At 41.3% G+C, this 18947-nt stretch overlaps 1 protein-coding gene across 1 annotated transcript in view; it reads left to right on the plus strand.

The window, feature by feature from the left end:
• PROSER2 (proline and serine rich 2) overlaps positions 1 to 16828 on the plus strand; it is a 50346-nt gene extending 33518 nt beyond the window's left edge. Inside the window, exons 3-4 of the mRNA XM_077264575.1 lie at positions 12832 to 13057; positions 13348 to 16828. Of these exons, the coding sequence (XP_077120690.1) occupies positions 12832 to 13057; positions 13348 to 14351 (1230 nt within the window). The 3' untranslated portion in view covers positions 14352 to 16828. The remainder of the gene's footprint in view (positions 1 to 12831; positions 13058 to 13347) is intronic.
• Positions 16829 to 18947: the final 2119 nt, after the last annotated feature.

Consider the following 18947-nt stretch of genomic DNA (forward strand, 5'->3'; position numbering starts at 1 on the left):
GTTAGGTCCATATATATTTGGACAGAGACAACATTTTTCTAGTTTTGGTTATAAACATTACCACAATGAATTTTAAACAAAACAATTCAGATGCAGTTGAAATTCAGACTTTCAGCTTTCATTTGAGGGTATCCACATTAAAATCGGATGAAGGGTTTAAGAGTTTCAGCTCCTTAACATGTGCCACCCTGTTTTTAAAAGGACCAAAAGTAATTGGACAGATTCAATAATTTTAAATAAAATGTTCATTTTTAGTACTTGGTTGAAAACCCTTGGCTGGCAATGACTGCCTGAAGTCTTGAACTCATGGACATCACCAGACGCTGTGTTTCCTCCTTTTTGATGCTCTGTCAGGCCTTCACTGCGGTGGTTTTCAGTTGCTGTTTGTTTGTGGGCCTTTCTGTCTGAAGTTTAGTCTTTAACAAGTGAAATGCATGCTCAATTTGGTTGAGATCAGGTGACTGACCTGGCCATTCAAGAATATTCCACTTCTTTGATTTAAATAACTCCTGGGTTGCTTTGGCTTCATGTTTTGGGTCATTGTCTATCTGTAGGATGAAACGACGACCAATCAGTTTGGCTGCATTTGGCTGGATCTGAGCACACAGTGTGGCTCTGAATACCTCAGAATTCATTCGGCTGCTTCTGTCCTGTGTCACATCATCAATAAACACTAGTGACCCAGTGCCACTGGCAGCCATGCATGCCCAAGCCATCACACTGCCTCCGCCGTGTTTTACAGATGATGTGGTATGCTTTGGATCATGAGCTGGACCACGCCTTCGCCATACTTTTCGCTTTCCATCATTCTGGTAGAGGTTGATCATGGTTTCATCTGTCCAAAGAATGTTCTTCCAGAACTGTGCTGTCTTTTTTAGATGTTTTATAGCAAAGTCCAGTCTAGCCTTTTTATTCTTGATTCTTATGAGTGGCTTGCACCGTGCAGTGAACCCTCTGTATTTACTTTCATGCAGTCTTCTCTTTATGGTAGATTTGGATATTGATACGCCTACCTCCTGGAGAGTGTTGTTCACTTGGTTGGCTGTTGTGAAGGGGTTTCTCTTCACCATGGAGATTATTCTTCTATCCTCCACCACTGTTGTCTTCCATGGACGCCCAGGTCTTTTTGCATTGATGAGTTCACCAGTGCTTTCTTTCTTTCTCAGGATGTACCAAACTGTAGATTTTGCCACTCCTAATATTGTAGCAATTTCTCGGCTTGTTTTTTTCTGTTTTCGCAGCTTAAGGATGGCTTGTTTCACTTGCATGGAGAGCTCCTTTGACCACATGTTTACTTCACAGCAAAACCTTCCAAATGCAAGCACCACATCTCAAATCAACTCCAGGCCTTTTATCTGCTTAATTGAGAATGACATAACGAAGGGATTGCCCACACCTGTTCATGAAATAGCCTTGGAGTCAATTGTCCAATTACTTTTGGTCCCTTTAAAAACAGGGTCGCACATGTTAAGGAGCTGAAACTCCTAAACCCTTCATCCAATTTTATTGTGGATACCCTCAAATGAAAGCTGAAAGTCTGAACTTCAACTGCATCTGAATTGTTTTGTTTAAAATTCACTGTGGTAATGTCTATAACCAAAATTAGAAAAATGTTGTCTCTGTCCAAATATATATGGACCTAACTGTATATATATATATATATATATATATATTATATATATATAAGAAACTTTTCGTTTCTCCAGCAATCAGTCCAATGGTAGATTAAAATATGCCTTTTATTTATCCATTAAAAAGTTCCAGATTTCTTCAGTAACAATATTGCATACATTCGATCCCTTATGGACATGCAATATTGTTGCTGAATTACTGCCCAATAACCTGCCTTACAACAACATGGAAACTCCTGTCAGGCATCATAGCCATCAAGCTACAGAACCATATGAACCAGTACATGAATTGCGTGCAGAAAGGCATTGGGACCGACACCAGAGGCTCTAAGTACCAGCTCCTAGTAGATAGAGCAGTTGCTCAAGACTCAAGATCCAGATAGACTAATCTCAGCACAGCCTGGATTGACTTCAGGAAAGCCTATGACTCAATGCCACACATATTGATCTGTGAATGCTTGGCTTTCTGCAATGTCAACAAGAAATTAAGAACCTTTCTCAGAAACTCAATGGGGCAATGGAGAACAACATTGGAAGTCAACTCAAGACAACTAGCTCAAGTGACCATCAAATGCGGCATATACCAAGGTGATGCACTGTCCCCATTGCTGTTCTGCATAGGCTTGAACCCCCTCAGTTAGATAATTACAGAGTCTGGCTATGGATACAAGTTCAAGAGTGGAAGCACCATCAGTCACCTTCTCTACATGGATGACATCAAGCTGTATGCGAAAAACGAACGAGATACCAATTCACTGATCCACCTGACAAGGATCTACAGTGAAGACACTGGGATGTCCTTCGGACTGGAGAAGTGCGGCCGGTTGGTAATAGAGAGAGGTAAGGTAATCAAGACTGATGGAGTGGAATTTCCAGCCGGACATATAGCCGATGTACAGACATGCTACAAGTACCTCGGCATCCCACAGGGATATGGTAACCATGAGGAGGAGGCAAGGAAAGCAGCAACATACCATACCATACCATCAAAGGGTAAGACAGGTCCTGAAGAGCCAGCTCAATGGGAAGAATAAAATGCATGCCATCAATACATATGCCTTGCCAGTTATCAGATACCCTGCTGGCATAGTGTGCTGGCCAAAAGAAGAGATGGAAGCTGCAGATGTGAAGACACTAAAGCTCCTCACAATGCATGGAGGTCTCCAACCTAAGGCTTCTTTCACACTAGCGTCGGCACGGGGCCATCGCTACGCGTTGGCCCGAAGTGCCGACGCACGTTGTGAAAGTAATGCCCGACGTGGGCAGCGGAAGCAGTCTTACGATGCTTATGCTGCCCCATTGCAAGTTCTGGGGAGGAGGGGGCGGAGTTTCGGCCGCGCATGCACGGTCGAAAATGGAGGACACGACGTGCAAAAAAAGTTACATGTAACTTTTTTTGTGCCGAAGGTCCGCCAAAACATGACGCAACCGTCGCACGACGGTTGCGACGTGTGGCACTCCGTCGCAATGCGTCGCTAATGAAAGTCTATGGAGAAAAACCGCATCGTGCGGGCAACTTTGCAGGATACGTTTTTTCTGCATAACGACGCATTGCGACGTGCGTCGAACGACGCTAATGTGAAAGTAGCCTAAGACTAACACACTAAGATTGTATACCAACAGACAGGAGGGTGGTCGAGGCTTGATAAGCATCCAAGCCACCATCACGGATGAAACAAGGAGTATCCAGGAATACATCAGGAAAATGGCACCAAAAGATGTAATGCTGAGAGAAAGCCTAAGGCAGCAACAACAACAGATCTGGACGGAAGAACAGGAACATGAAGCGCCGTAGCAAGACAAGCTGCTGCATAGGACGTACCATCGATAGATAATAGAGGTGGCTGACATGGAGAAATACTACCAATGGCTGGAGAAAGCGGGAGTCCGAGACAGCCCAGAGGCACTAAACATAGCCGCACAAGAGCAAGCACTAAGTACCAGATCCATAGAAGCAGGAATCTACCACATAAGACAAGACCCAAGGTGCAGACTATGCAAAGAAACCTCAGAAACCGTTCAACACATAGAGGCAGGATGCAAAATGCAAGCGGGAACAACGTATATCGAACGCCACAACCAAGTAGCAGGGATTGTATACAGAAACATCTCTATAGCATATGGGCTAAGTCCAAGTGGGAGTCCCCAGAGAAAGTGGTGGATAATGAAAGGGCTAAAATCCTGTGGGACTTCAAGATCCAGACGGTTAAGCAGATGTTGGCTAACCAACCAGACATTGTGATAGTAGACAAGGATCAGAAGATAGCAATGATAATAGATGTGGCAGTGCCAAGTGACAGCAACATCAGAAAGAAGGAATATGAGAAGCTGGAGAAATACCAGGGCCTCAAAGGAGAACTGGAGACGATATGGAAGGTGCAGGCAACAGTGATTCCAGAGGTGATAGGAGCTCTTGGAGCAGTGACCCCTAAGTTGGAAGAATGGCTACAACAGATCCCAGGAGCAATATCTGAGCCCCCTGTCCAGAAGAGGGGGGGTGAGAAGGAAGTTTTTTTTATGTGTGTGTGTATATATATATATATATATATATATATATATATATATATATATATATATATATATATAACCTGCTACGATTGAAAAGTTGTGTTGTGGAAGACGGTCTTGCCACAGTTCATACACCAGATAAAGACCAAGCACAGCAATGAGACACGAGGTAGTTATACTACATCAGTAATGTCTCTCTCCAAGCACATTTTTCAAACCAGGCTTGGCAAATCAAGATGAGCTGTTCAAATTATTTTGAAGACACACCCAAAATAGGCAAAGGTGAGAACGTTAGATGCATTGGTCAGCCAATGGAACTTAGTGCAGCAGATGAAAGATGCATCATGCTTACTTCCATTAGAAAGCAAAAAATGTCCAGCAGTGCCATCAGCTCAGAACCGGCAGCAACCAGTGAGACCCAGCTACAGTCATCTGCAGGGGGGGTCCATAGAAATCATTAGGCCCTAGAGAAAAAGTCTGAATAGCCCCCTTCCTCCACCTCCAAAATAAGATCCAATAATAATAAAATAATCAACGAGTGCTCTTAATTTCAAGTATGTGTTCGTTAGTTATAGGCCAAAGATTGTCCAAGAAAGAGATTGCCCTGAAATGGACAATTAGATTTTTATTTCTAATTAAAGTAGTCATATGCTTGTAAGTATATGCTATGCATACTCCCGGCCACATTCTGACTAGACTGTGTCCAGCTTCGCTCAATTCACTTGAATTGAGCCAGGCAACACTCATCTAGACGGCTTGTGATGGCATGTATTCCAATCCCATACTTGTGGTTATGTGCCCACCCACTCCCGGAGAATCCTCACAGCACGCAGTGCACACGATGTGAGAATTCACAAGTCTGCAACTCCATAGAGTGACTGCAGACTTGTAGCTAAAGTCTGAACAATCCCTTTAATTTCAGAGTGCTGTACACTTGAACAGGGTTGACACACACATTGTAAATAGCTGGATGCACATTTTACACATTATCCCCTTCAAGCTTTTTACAGAGGTGTGTATAGGAGAGAGGGGGGTGGTAAATATCTGAATGCACAGTTTGTGCATTACTGGGGGGAGGTGATTTAAATATCTGGATGTACAGTTTGTACATTGCTGTGGGAGGGGATAAATATCTGGATGCTAAGTTTGCACATTATAAGATTATAAGAGGGAGGATAATGTGCACAACTTGCATCCAGATATTTATCCCCCACCCCCTCCCTCTGTAATGTGCAATCTGTGCATCCAGAATAGTTATCCTCCTTTCCCAAGTAGCTGGATGCTTTTTTTTTTTTTTGCACACAAAAAAAGTAGGGAGGTGGCAAGGGGACACCTTAAAATTAAGTTAATTTTAGTACTACATTCCCACAGGCAGCGCTCCTCGTTCATCACTTTACAACTAATGGCTTCCAGGCCCTGTGTACAACTCCTCTCTGGCTAGAAAGCTATGTCAGTCAGGAGGCCTGGTTGCTTATGCAAATCCAGCCAGGCTGTGGAGCCGGAGGCTGAGTAGGAGGAGAGTTCTGAGGACGAGGCGATACTAACATTTAATCAAAGGCACACAGACACCGGACCGCACCAGGCCCCCTCACCTGTTGGGCCCCATAACAATCGCCAACTACCATTGGCGGTATGCCACTGTCCATATGCTGCCTGTAGAAGTCTAGCCAGAAGTGGTCTTCTTGGAAGAATTGTGGTCAAAAGACATACCTTTGACATGGAAATAAGGCTAAGCAACTCAACTATGCACAAAAATATATGGGGTGCAGAAAAATGGCAGCAGGTGCTCTGGATTTATGACTCCAAATTTTAAATATTTGTCTTGAACAGAAGGCAGTTTGTTCTGCGCAGGGCTAGAGAGCAATGCAATAATCAGTGTCTAGTGAATCATGGTGGAGGATTCTTGCAGGTTTAGTTACGGATTTGGTTAGGATTATTGCTGGCTCCAAATTTATTCTGCATTGGAACTATAATCCCAAACATACAGCCAATGTCATTAAGAACTATCTTCAGCCTAAAGAAAAACAAGGCATCCTAGAAATGATGATATATGGCCCTCACAGCGCCCTGATCCCAACATCATTGAGTCTGTGTGGGATTACATGAACAGACAGAAGTGTTTGCACAAGAGACAAAAACACAGTAGATCTGTGGTTAATTCTCCAAGATATTGGGAGATAGATGCACATTCACACTGTGGCCATTTAACAGAGAGGACCTAGGATAAAAATAAATGAGAAAATAACCTGCAGTAAGCAAACAAATAAATAGAAATAGTACATGTAAATAACATAGGACACTTAGTAGACACTATTTTGATGAAAAGAGCATAAAAGCCATCCCACCGCGACAAGGTGTACACAATCGGTATGCTACGTAACTCTTGTAGTTTACCTCACTGTGTAAGCTGATCTATTGCTTTTTATTTATTTGCTTGCTGCAGGTTAATTGTTCTTTTTGGTTTTTTTTTACTAGGTTCTGCATATAGATTATTATTTATTTTTAGAGCACCATTGATTCCATGGTGCTGTCATGAGAAGGGATTACATATAAAATACAAATATAAAATATGGTTAGCAAATGAACCGTGAAAGACAGGTACAGAGGGGAGAGAGCGTTGCACTTTTAGGCTTCCATTCTACAGATATAAAGTACTGTGCAAATTTGTGTGTATATATCTATGGATATATATACAGTGTCTACTCTTGTATAAGCCGAGATATTCAGCACATTTTTTGTGCTAAAAACACCCCCCTCGGCTTATATGCAAGTCATGGCCCAGAAAGCCAGTGGGGAGGGGACTGGCAGAGCAGCGGCAGGAGCCGGCGGCTGTTGCATCATACTCACCCTCCTTGCTCTGTCGCTGAACATTCCTGCATCTCGGTTGTTCCAGTGCGTCAGTGCTTCCTGTGCTGAGTGGTCACGTGGTACCGCTCATTAAGGTAATGAATATTCACGTGTCTCCACTCCCATAGGCGTGGAGTGCATATTCATTACCTTAATGAGCGGTACCACGTGACCGCTCAGCACTGGAATAGCTGCTGCGCCGAGACAACAGAGATGCAAGGATGTGCAGCGATCACGCGAGGAGGGTGAGTATGACGGGAGGATGGGGGTGGGAGCTGAGCCGAGCCATGCATACAAGATGGAATGGGGAGAACCGAGCATACAAGGATGGGATGGGGAGCCGAGCCATGCATACAAGATGGGGCGGGGGGAGCCAAGCCATGCATACCAGATGGGATGGGGGAAGCCGAGCCATTCATACCAGATGGGACGGGGGGAGCCGAGCCATGCATACAAGATTGGACGGGGGGGAGCCGACTATACATACAAGATGGGACAGGGGAGCCACGATTACAAGTATGGGACAGGGGAGCCATGCATACAAGGATGGGATGGGGGAGCCGAGCCATGCATACAAGATGGGGCGGGGGGAGCCAAGCCATGCATACCAGATGAGATGGGGGAAGCCGAGCCATTCATACCAGATGGGATGGGGGGAGCCGAGCCATGCATACAAGATTGGACGGGGGGAGCCGACTATACATACAAGATGGGACAGGGGAGCCATGATTACAAGGATGGGACAGGAGAGCCATGCATACAAGGATGGGATGGGGGAGCCGAGCCATGCATACAAGATGGGACGGGGAGCCACGCATACAAGGAGGGGACGGGGCAGCCATGCATACAACAGGAGGAGCCACACAGAGCAGAACAGGATGGGGGAGCCACATATAGCAGGACAGGGATGAGGGGACAATACATACCCGGCTTATACTCGAGTCAATAAGCTTACCCAGTTTTCCGTGGCAAAATTAGGTGCCTCGGCTTATACTCGAGTATATACGGTATATATATCCTATTAATATATTAGCTCAAATATAGATGAAAGTTGGACAAACTGCTGATTCTAGGAGGAGCGGTTGACTGCCTTAAGGTACCTTCACACTGAACGATATCGCTAGCGATCCGTGACGTTGCAGCGTCCTGGCTAGCGATATCGTTGAGTTTGACAGGCAGCAGCGATCAGGATCCTGCTGTGCCATCGTTGGTCGGAGCAGAAAGGCCAGAACTTTATTTCGTCGCTGGATCTCCCGCAGACATTGCTGAGTCGGCGTGTGTGACGCGGATTCAGCGATGTCTTCACTGGTAATCAGGGTAAACATCGGGTTACTAAGTGCAGGGCCGCGCTTAGTAACCCGATGTTTACCCTGGTTACCAGCGTAAACGTAAAAAAAAAAAAAACACTACATACTTACATTCCGGTGTCTGTCCCCCGGCGCTGTGCTTCTCTGCACTGTGTAAGCGCCGGCCGGCCGGAAAGCAGAGCACAGCGGTGACGTCACCGCTGTGCTTTCCGGCTGGCGCTTACACAGTGCAGAGAAGCACAGCGCCGGGGGGCAGACACCGGAATGTAAGTATGTAGTGTTTGGGTTTTTTTACGTTTACGCTGGTAACCAGGGTAAACATCGGGTTACTAAGCGCGGCCCTGCGCTTAGTAACCTGATGTTTACCCTGGTTACCAGGGGACTTCGCATAGTTGGTCGCTGGAGAGCTGTCTGTGTGACAGCTCTCCAGCGACCACACAGCGACGCTGCAGCGATCGGGATCGTTGTCTAGATCGCTGCAGCGTCGCTAAATGTGACGGTACCTTTATGTGTATATGGGTTTCTGGACTCTCAGCAGATAGATTACAGTGGCCAACCTTTTTGTTATAAACGTAGTTTGGCATCACTTATCTCCTTCCTCATTGTTGTCAACACATGAAGATACTGTAGGTACACTTAGCTCATCTGTATGAAAAAGTCGGGAGAGAGACTGGCCTGTCAAGTGAACGTTCAGTCATCAACTGATAAAATGTGTATATCTTAAGAGACAGCCATCTTTTCTCCTGTATGGAGCCATTGCATTTGCTTGTGCTGCTAACAAGAAGATATCCTGAGGTTGAGCGAACAATGGATAATGTTTATGTCCGGACTCCGGAGTCATTTAGCTACGTATCATATGGCTCAGTGGCCCCCACTGTATTTTACTTCCAGGGGTCTTCACTGATCTGGCCTTTGGAAGGAACTCCATCTCACATTCTGGACTGGTTAGTATAGTAGCAGCTTTTTTTGTTATTATATAAGTTTTTCTTGGAGAATGTTTATCCATTTTATTCACTTGTAGTATATATAGACTACAAGGTGACTTACATTTTCTTCAGTTGACATTGATTAACAGTTTCATTTGCATAACCTGTTTTTTCCATACCGCCATTAGACCTTCTGACGTTTAATGATTGTATAATGGAATAAATTAACATTGCATAATGGCTTAGTCTTGCATTCAGTCATGTTATTATTGTTATAATATCAATTATGCTATAGTTTAAACTAAATATAAAAAAAGGCCATAGCCATATAATACGGCATAAGGCTGATCGAAATCCTGATTTGCAGACAGAAAATTTCAAGCATATTACAGTAGTAGCAAAGTGTATAGGACTTTAACAAATCTTATCCACACACTGCATGAAGTCATCCATGAATTTTATATCTGTAGCATAACAATTTATGTTGCGGATTTTGCCGTAGATTTGCTGTGAAATCCGCTGTGTGTGCATTAAGAAGATTTGTTTTTTTATAAATGCCAAGAGTTAATTATGAAGATTTGTTCACAAAGTTTGTAATTCTTTTGTTTTTTAATCCAGTACATTTTATTGATTTTAAAACATTTTACAGAAAAGAGTAACAAGACATCCAAATCAAAACACTTGAACCCCAACTCCCCCCCCAAACAACCAACCCAAGTATATGCCATCCTTAATCATGATTTTTGTAAATCATTTGGTAATCATTTGCTTACTCATAATAAGAATAATGAGACACGTTAGTTAGTTATGTCATTGTCGTTCACCTATGCATGGAATTTAGCTATAAATAACCGGTGATATCCAGATTGTGTGTACGTGATAAACCACTGTTCTTAGAGTAGCAACAAAGCCTTAAAAGGAATGTGCAACCCTAGCCACTAATTAACAAAATGCGCTACATGGCTCGTATTGTGCTGTAAAACACTGTTTTCTTCCACTTGTCACAGGCTGGTGGCCTCCTGACTTATTACCCTACTTCCTTCTCTCTGCCCTTTCAATGCTAAATTATTATCAGATCTCTTTTTCTTCCAGTTTTTAATTTATTGTGGTGACATTAATTGAAATGTATATTACAAACCAATGTTTTCATGTTTGCTTGGCAAATTTTGCACTTGCAAATTGCCTCTTAAGATAGGAAGAGGACTTTAACGTTAGTGCCACCTATTGGAAATAGCAATCCTAAAAGTCATTATCGACCCTTTAACGAGTATTGCCATATGACTTGGAATAAAAGCCAAACCGGAATCTCAATTTGCAGACACTGTGTCTCAGGGTTTTGCCCCTCGTCAGTGCAAAGTATGAAATCTGAATTCGCTAGGTGAGAGGCTTAAGACTGGGATCCAAGGGGTAACATTTTTTCTTGTGGAGATTGACAAGCCAGGCCTAACTCAACCAAACAACAGAATAGGAAAACTTGTACAACTTGGCCAGAAATCACTTGAGTGTTAAATAGTAAGGCTGCTGTCAAACTGCTCTATCTTCTCTAATGCAACATTCATGCCAGGTATAGTAATGACACTCTGATCAAACTCTGGTCAGAGTTTGAACTGAGTGTCAGTTTCCTGTGATTCGATTCCATGAGAAAATCACAGCACAGTGTGGGGAAGTTGGAGAACTTAATTTCTCCATCTTATATTTTTTTTGTGTCAGCAGTGCAGTCTGATGTTTTATACGCACCCATAGATTTCTATGGGTGCACATGGTCCAATTATGATGCACTGTCAGCATGCTGCGATTTTTTATTTTTTAGTCAGCACTGCCCAAAAGTATAACATTGGGCTGAGTGCTATCCGATAAAACATCGATAGCACTCACCCATGTTATACGCTCATGTGAGTGAGCCCTAACAATTATGTATGGCTATATGGCTATACTGTTGAGCACAAGTACATTGTAGGGTGCAGTGTGAGTTGGATCAGAAGAAACAATGTTGCACCAGTACTGACTATGACCTAACAACTCTACTAGAAAATGTTTTCTTCACTATGCAGTCCATTTTGATCAGTGGCAAAGTCAACAATATATTCTGTTGGTAATTGTAGTACAGTCGGCAGAAAGTATTTCATTCTTTCCCAATCTGTTATGTGGAGAGCCGTGAAAGAAGTGGGTTATTTGTTTATTATTTTAAGAAGTTGGTGCTCTTTGTGTCTGTTCTCAAACATATTTAGTTTACTCCATTTTTTAATATGACATATCTAGAGTTGGCCATACATCTTAGATAGGTGTTGACCTTTTGGTAATTTGGTTGACCCGCTACTCCTCCAGGCTTCCCCAGTCACATGCAGAACTACTTCTGGCACTCGTTTAGCCTAAGTGAAACAAAGGATTGGGTATGTTGGGACAGTTAGGACACCCCCATACACATTAGCTACCCAGTCCCTGCCTAAATCAGCAAATTCATCTGACGTTAATCTGATGTGTTAGGTCATCTGTATTGTTATAGAAATAGGAAACCAGGGGAATTTTGCAATTGAAATAATTGATCATGTTATGGCTAATGTTAACCAATAACCACTTACTAATATATGCATCTTTGAAAGAAGCACTCACATTAAAGTTTTTAACTTTTAATATATTGCAACCATCATATTATTATATTGCACTGTGTACTTACACATTCCCTCACGGGGGGAGGAATGGAGTAGCTGGGTCAGTAGTTGAAGAGGAGGTGGAGGTGGGCTGCCAGAGACTTTTCAGTGATATAGAATTGTAGTTCTAATGATGACTCATGCAGGGAAAATGAACTTCCTATTTCTACATAGAGGTTAGAAGAATTCAACTAGTCTGTTTTAATCACGTGATGTCTTATACTAATAGAAAACAAAAAAACTAACTGAGTAGAAAGGCAAAATTTTAAGTACACAGTGCTGTACTGTATAATATGATGATTGCAATATATTAAGAATATAAAAACTGTGATGGGAGTGCTTCTTTAAGTTCTGTGCTATATTCTTTTCCTGAAGCCACCAAACCACCTCCACCCCTCCCCCAAACTTTATTGCCATTCACATGACAATCCCGTTCCTAAGATGGCTGTAGCTATAGTAGTATGTGACCAGACAGGTCATACAGCCTCCTCCATACAAACACACAATGACCGTCATCTGCATTTGTGTAGGTTCTGGACAACAGTTACCTAGTGCAGGTGCAGGATAATTGAATGTAGGATTTTTTAATGACTTTTTTTGTTTTAATTTTAATTACTTAGCCTGTCATCTAAGACAGGACAGGATTTTACAGACCTCTGACATAGGGACCAAGATGGGCTGGGGGAGAAGGAGTTAAAGATGTAGGAAATCATACGTAAAGTTCTTTAATAATTATCTGTAAACTTCAATGCATAAACCATCTCCTTTGTAGAGAATGTTTCCTTCTTTGTACCACCCATTGTATATTGTATATAAAATTCACTGAGTTGCATTATTGTGTTTTATAAGCTGTCATTATAAGCTCTAACAGTGACCATCCTTAGCAAGGCTATAACATGACAAGAAGATGTGTACTTTTACCATGATGCCTCTTGCTATCAGTTCTGTCTTATTTTTTCATTAGGATGACGACAACATGAAATACTTAACAAATGAAGAGAAGAATGCCCTCATGTTCTTGGAGGAAACATTAGACGCTTTCGAAGATGACTTTGAAGAAACACCATTTTCAGCTAACTCAAGTATTGGTTACTACTCTCCAAGGTCAGCAGAAGATAGCCACTCTGACACTGATGACATCATCGATCTTGTGCAGACTGAGCATAACCACATTGAGTCTTCACCAGAAGGTAAGCTGTTGAAATATTCTTCCTAAATTACTTTTATACTCTTAAAACAATAAGCAACATTAAAATGAACTATTCAGTTCTTTTAATGTAAATTATTGATGGCTACTCAAGCGTTAGTAAAACTAGTATGTATTCAAGTTTTCATAAATGGAGCCAGGTAAAATGTAGGTTACTCTTTACAATATGTGCTTGTTGGCTTCAGCCCTGGACTTTTGTCAAGTTCCTCACTTTGATCCTTGTGTAGTGCCCAGGAATTTACTCACACATATAAATGTCTTTTTTTTCTATAGACTCTGGAATTGGACTAAGCCTTAATAGCTGGAATCATACTCGAAAAGACTCTTGGACCTCACAATCAACCATGACAGCAAGTTCACCTGTGACTGTTCCACAACTGGACACTGAGAAGCATCTTCATGACCAAGCGACCGAACATCGGAAACTACTTGGTGCTGTTCCAACACCTGTCATTATTGCTCAAAAAATATTGGAGAAAAAAAGTGACAACATAAATATGTCACCCTTGTCACCAAAAGATGAAAAATCACCTGAGCCGAAAAAAAGTGTAGGTACATCACCTATCGATGAAGGACATTTTATCTTTCCCGGATCACCAAATGCCAAACTCAGTCGTTTTCCAAACAACATAATTATTAAACCAGTTGGGAAGCAGTATAACAAAACTATTGCTAAGGCAGCTGTCAATGTACAAGAGCGCAAAGCTCAAATGCTGGCTAATTTACATGGGCCAGGATTGCTTGCTGATGAACTTGATTCAAAAAATCGACATGAACAACTGGGACGGAGGCCGTCATTTCATGTACCATCTGAGCAGACAAGATACGAGGCTCTTACTAAGCTTGGCTTAGTTAAAGAAATCCCTGTTCAAGCTGAAATTCCTTCACCTGATGTCTGCAAATCTCCAGTCTCAAATGGTGATCATTTATCAAAGATTTTGCCTCCAGAAACAAAGAGACGTCAGTCAAATGAGCATGAGAGTATCAGCAAAATCTTGATGAATGAACCAAGCAACTTTGTTCCTTTGGGGAAAACTGTTATAATCAAAGGTGAGCCAACATCCTCTTTAGAAAGGAACAAGCCACATAGTAGCATACAAGTTGCACAAGAGAAAAAACAGATAATTAACCATCAGGAAGTCAAAAGAACTTATTCTATGCCAAGACCTGCAGGTTTACGATCTCAAGGGATCACAGTGCAGTTCTCTGGACGTCATTCTTCAGAGGAGTCTAGAAAAGACGCTTTGAGAAGACTTGGCCTGCTGTCGGGGCACTGAAATAATTCCACATTTCCAGGACACTTTTACCATACAATTAAGATGTCTGTATCGCATAAGGAGACCAATGTTTCAAAAACATATAAGAACAGAGAATTAACTTGCCTCATGTATATATTTCCGTTATGCCTTTTTTATATTCAAAATGTAATCATATTATAGTATACATATAGGTTCAGATATTAAACCTACCACTGCAAATGCAACATGTATTTAACTATGTGGATTCATCAGGACAGAACAAGTCTATGTTCTCATGACTATAAATTTCTTAAAAATGTTAGCAGAATTCACCAATTAATTGATTTTGTTATTTTAGCTGGGATTTAAAAAACATTTTTTGTTCCCTGGGAGCAATAATTGTAATCTATGAAGAGCTATTTTCCTATTTATTGACTTTTTGCATCTCATTATAAACTTGATAAGATGCATAATGTTGCTTAATGTAGCCATAAACATTAGATGAATGTAAGCTGAAGACTCCCATTTAGACGTGTCTGTATCTAATTGCACACAGTGTATGTGCACTTAGCCTACAGTGTAATTTGGGAACTTTTCCCGCTGGTCCCCCAGTCAATAGAAGCTAAAAGTTTGTTCTTTTGGCCTCCCCCTGGCCAGTGTGCATCTGTATACTGTTTGTTTTACCATATAGGAAAACACAGCAGACTGCACTTTCCCAAAAAGACAGCCCCTGGAGAAAATGTATAGTTTGCAGTATACATTGGGTTCATATGTTGGACGGAGGCCTATACAGCCATCCTGACTGTGGCGCATACCTTCTGAGCTCATATGCCCATTAGTGGGCACAAGTGCGGTATGTACCTGGCTCATCCTATGTATATGAGCGCATCACCAATTTCGTCAGATGTCAGAGGAGAGTTGGGTTGGCATGCCGGATTTCAACATGCCTTATGCTTTTCTTTCTCACTAAAAATAAGCCACTGCCTGAGGATTCAGACCAACAGTTATGTAATATGTATGGCCACATTTAGAGTTGAATACCTTCTAGAAAAGTATATGCCTCATGTTATATTTCTAGTAACTCTTTGAGCTGGAAACAACTCTTGTACCTTTTCCTTTATCTTTGGAAAGAAAATCATTATAAGGCAATAGTTGGAAAATAGTTGAAGAATACTTAACATAATTAGTGTTATAAAGTAGATAGTTGTTATTATTATTTGTAGTGGAACAATATATACCTTTTACATTTAAGTCAGTGTTGCAGAGGTTCCTATTTTAGTTGGCCTAAAAGAAGACAGAATTATTAACCATACAGATTAAATAGCACAGCCCCGGCACATTTACGTTTGAGTTACTGACCCTATAACAGATATCCTTCTCCAAGACATTCCAAAATGCAAAGAAGTGGGAAAATGTTTGTGTTCACAGATGTTTCATATAAACTTCATCAAGGATAGCAGAATCTGAAGAATGTCGGTATTCAGATAGATTAATAATTCACTTGATGCCTTTAGCAACCTTGTGTTCAGTGGAAACACAAATCACCAGATTGGAAGAATTCCATCAGAGAATGTAAACTGGTAGACTTGGCCAAATACCACGAGAAGCCTTCAGGATCCGGTATATCCGGGACTCCATACTTCTGCATATTCTTTCTATTGACATGTCAATAAACCCTTAAAATGTTCATTACATTTGTAACTGATACTTAGATTTTTCTGTTTTGTCATTTGCACTGAGATATGTTACCTGGAACATGTGCTCCGATCATTCATGTTATTCTTAAATTCATGGCAGGTATTTAAAGATGAAGGCTGGATTATTAGTAATCTCATGGAAACGTCTCAGGCACCTACACGTCTGTGTAATATACATAATCCAGTTTAAATGTCGGGTTTGACACACTTTGCTCTTTGAACGCAACACTTACCTGTATAAGGTAAAATGAGACGAAGCCTTTTTGAACTAAGATGTTCACGTTTCTCTTTTGAAATACATACAATGGACTTGTCCTTACTGATTTATTAGTGAAAAATCATTATAACTAGTGTCACTAGCAGCACATATGTCAGCTGTTGTGCCACTTTTAGCTTACACTGAGTTTAATATATACTGCAAAATGTCATCCATTCAATTTTTTTCTGTGAAGTTTGCTGAGAAAAATCGAATAATACCATATACGTAGCTTAACTTGAAAATTGAGTATAGGATTTTCCTTGACTTTTTGTTACACCTATTGTTGTAGTTCAGGGGAGCAGCTGTGATAAAGACCAAATCATTTTCATGCAAAAACGTTTTTTTGCCCCATGCAAAATGTAATGTTATTATAGTGTGAAATATGAGGATTTCATGGACCCTCTCGTCAAAAATTAGAGTAAAAATTTACAAGGCGACACACTTTTTGGATGACGTGGCATTTGACAATATTGTGTAATGACTTGTAAATAACAAGCAAATATGGAAATGTAGGAAAACAAAAAGCAATAAAAATGTTTATCTAACTTTTTATACATCAACTTTTGGCCTATTTTTTTACCTTTATAGTCAATAAATAAGTTATTATTTTCTGTAGCAGTGTTTCACAAAATGGCAGTTTTTCAAATTCTATAAAAAAGCTGCAGTTTATTGGATGTTCTTTTATCAACAACCTCTAAATTAGGGACTTGCAAACCGTATTTTGGTTTAATGCAACAGTATTTGACGACATTTTAAATTCTGGTTGCATGTAACAGTAAATCAAGAATACATTTTGTGTCTTGAGTCACTTATCGAAAAAGTAACCATTTTTAAAACACCACTCCAGTGTTGGAGTTTTTTTATTGCACCTCTGGAGTGGTGCAACTAATCTACTGTAAGTTCCTTGCCCCTAGGATTATACTCACTCAACTGCCTTCTTCATCTGTTCTCAGCAGCGCTCCTGTCGTCTTCTGCATGTTGTGACCTGTCAGATCGCTCCAGTGTTTGTTGGGCGATCCATAAGTCATAACTCAATGTAAATCTGTGAGAGCCAGAACAAGGCCAGAATGAAGCTCTCATAGACTTGCGTTGAGAGCTTGTGACCTTTACCTTTGACTTCCAGTGAGAAGTTGCAGTCACAAGATAGTGGCGCGGGACCGGAACGCTGCTAGGAAGATCTAAAGATAGTGACTGGTAAGTGCAAGACTAAGGTCAAGGAACTTGGATTAGTAGCACCACTCCAGGGCTGAAATAAAAAAAAAGCTGGATGGTTAAAAATTATGGGTTTGTCAAGCAGTGATATTTCCTAATTTGAGAGGTCTGCACTTATAATGTGGTTATGCGATAAATACTGTTACACTCACATTAAAAGTATCTAAATAAATATGTCTAAGTATGTGTGCAGTCTCTGTTCTGTTACTAAGTGTGTAAGAAGCTTCTGACAGTGCTTGTTGACACATGACGTATATTGTATTTTACAAGTAGTCGTACACCTCTGTGACAAGCAAGGGGTGTCGATTTATTTCAAATTGCAGTTAGTACTATGGGAAGCATAAAAAATAAAAGAAAGGAGAACAAAGGAGCATCTAGGTTGATTAAAAGCAATAGTACTTTATTAAATTTACAAAATGTAGAAAAATGTGGGTACAAAACATCAATACTCAAAGATGTGCCTAAGTATAGTTAAAAAGTAGGTATCCACTGGTGCGAGCTGCCCATAGAGACAATGTGCATACAGGCAGAGAGCCGCGAATAGTAAAGTATTCTTATATTTGGGGGAAAAGAACACCCCACAGCATTTCCTCAATTGTAAAGAGCAGCGCTTACCAACTCAGGGCAGCAGGCACTGGGTTGAATCCTAGAAGCAGCAGGCATCGGGTCTTTGCCTCTAGGATTCAACCCAGTGCTTGCTGTCCTGAGTTGGTAAGCGCTGCTCTACAGTTTATAACGCAGAGCCGTGAAAATAAAAATTCTTTTTTTTTTCACTAAAATTATTTTTTAGCCCCCCAGTTTTGTATTTTCACAAGGGTAACAGGAGAAATTCGACCCCAACAGTTGTTATCCAATTTGTCCTGAGTACGCTTATACCCCATATGTGGGGGGGAACCACCGTTTGGGCGCATGGCAGTCCTCGGAAGGGAAGGAGCGCCATTTGGAATGCAGACTTAGATGGATTGGTCTGCAGGCGTCACGTGATGTCTAGATGTGTTGTGAGAACTTTGAACCCCCAAGTGTTTCACTACAGTTTATAACGCAGAGCCGTGAAAATAAAAATTAATTTTTTCCCACAAAAATGTTTTTTAGCCCCCCCAAATTTTTATTTTCCCAAGGGTAACAAGAGAAATTGGACCCCAATAGTGATTGTCCAATTTGTCCTGAGTATGCTGATACCCCATATGTTGGGATAAACCCCTGTTTGGGCGCACAGGAGAGCTCGGAAGGGAAGGAGCACTGTTTTACTTTTTCAACGCAGAATTGGCTGGAATTGAAATCGGACGCCATGTCGTGTTTGGAGAGCCCCTGATGTGCCTAAACAGTGGAAACCCCCAATTCTAACTAAAACCCTAACCCAAACACACCCCTAACCCTAATCCCAACCATAACCCTAACCACACCCCTAACCCTGACACACAATTTTTTTAAGTTTCCCTAAGTAAGGGGGTGATGAAGGGGGGTTTG

This window comes from Ranitomeya variabilis, chromosome 5, assembly GCF_051348905.1.
Source record: "Ranitomeya variabilis isolate aRanVar5 chromosome 5, aRanVar5.hap1, whole genome shotgun sequence".
In the NCBI taxonomy this organism is placed as follows: domain Eukaryota; kingdom Metazoa; phylum Chordata; class Amphibia; order Anura; family Dendrobatidae; genus Ranitomeya; species Ranitomeya variabilis.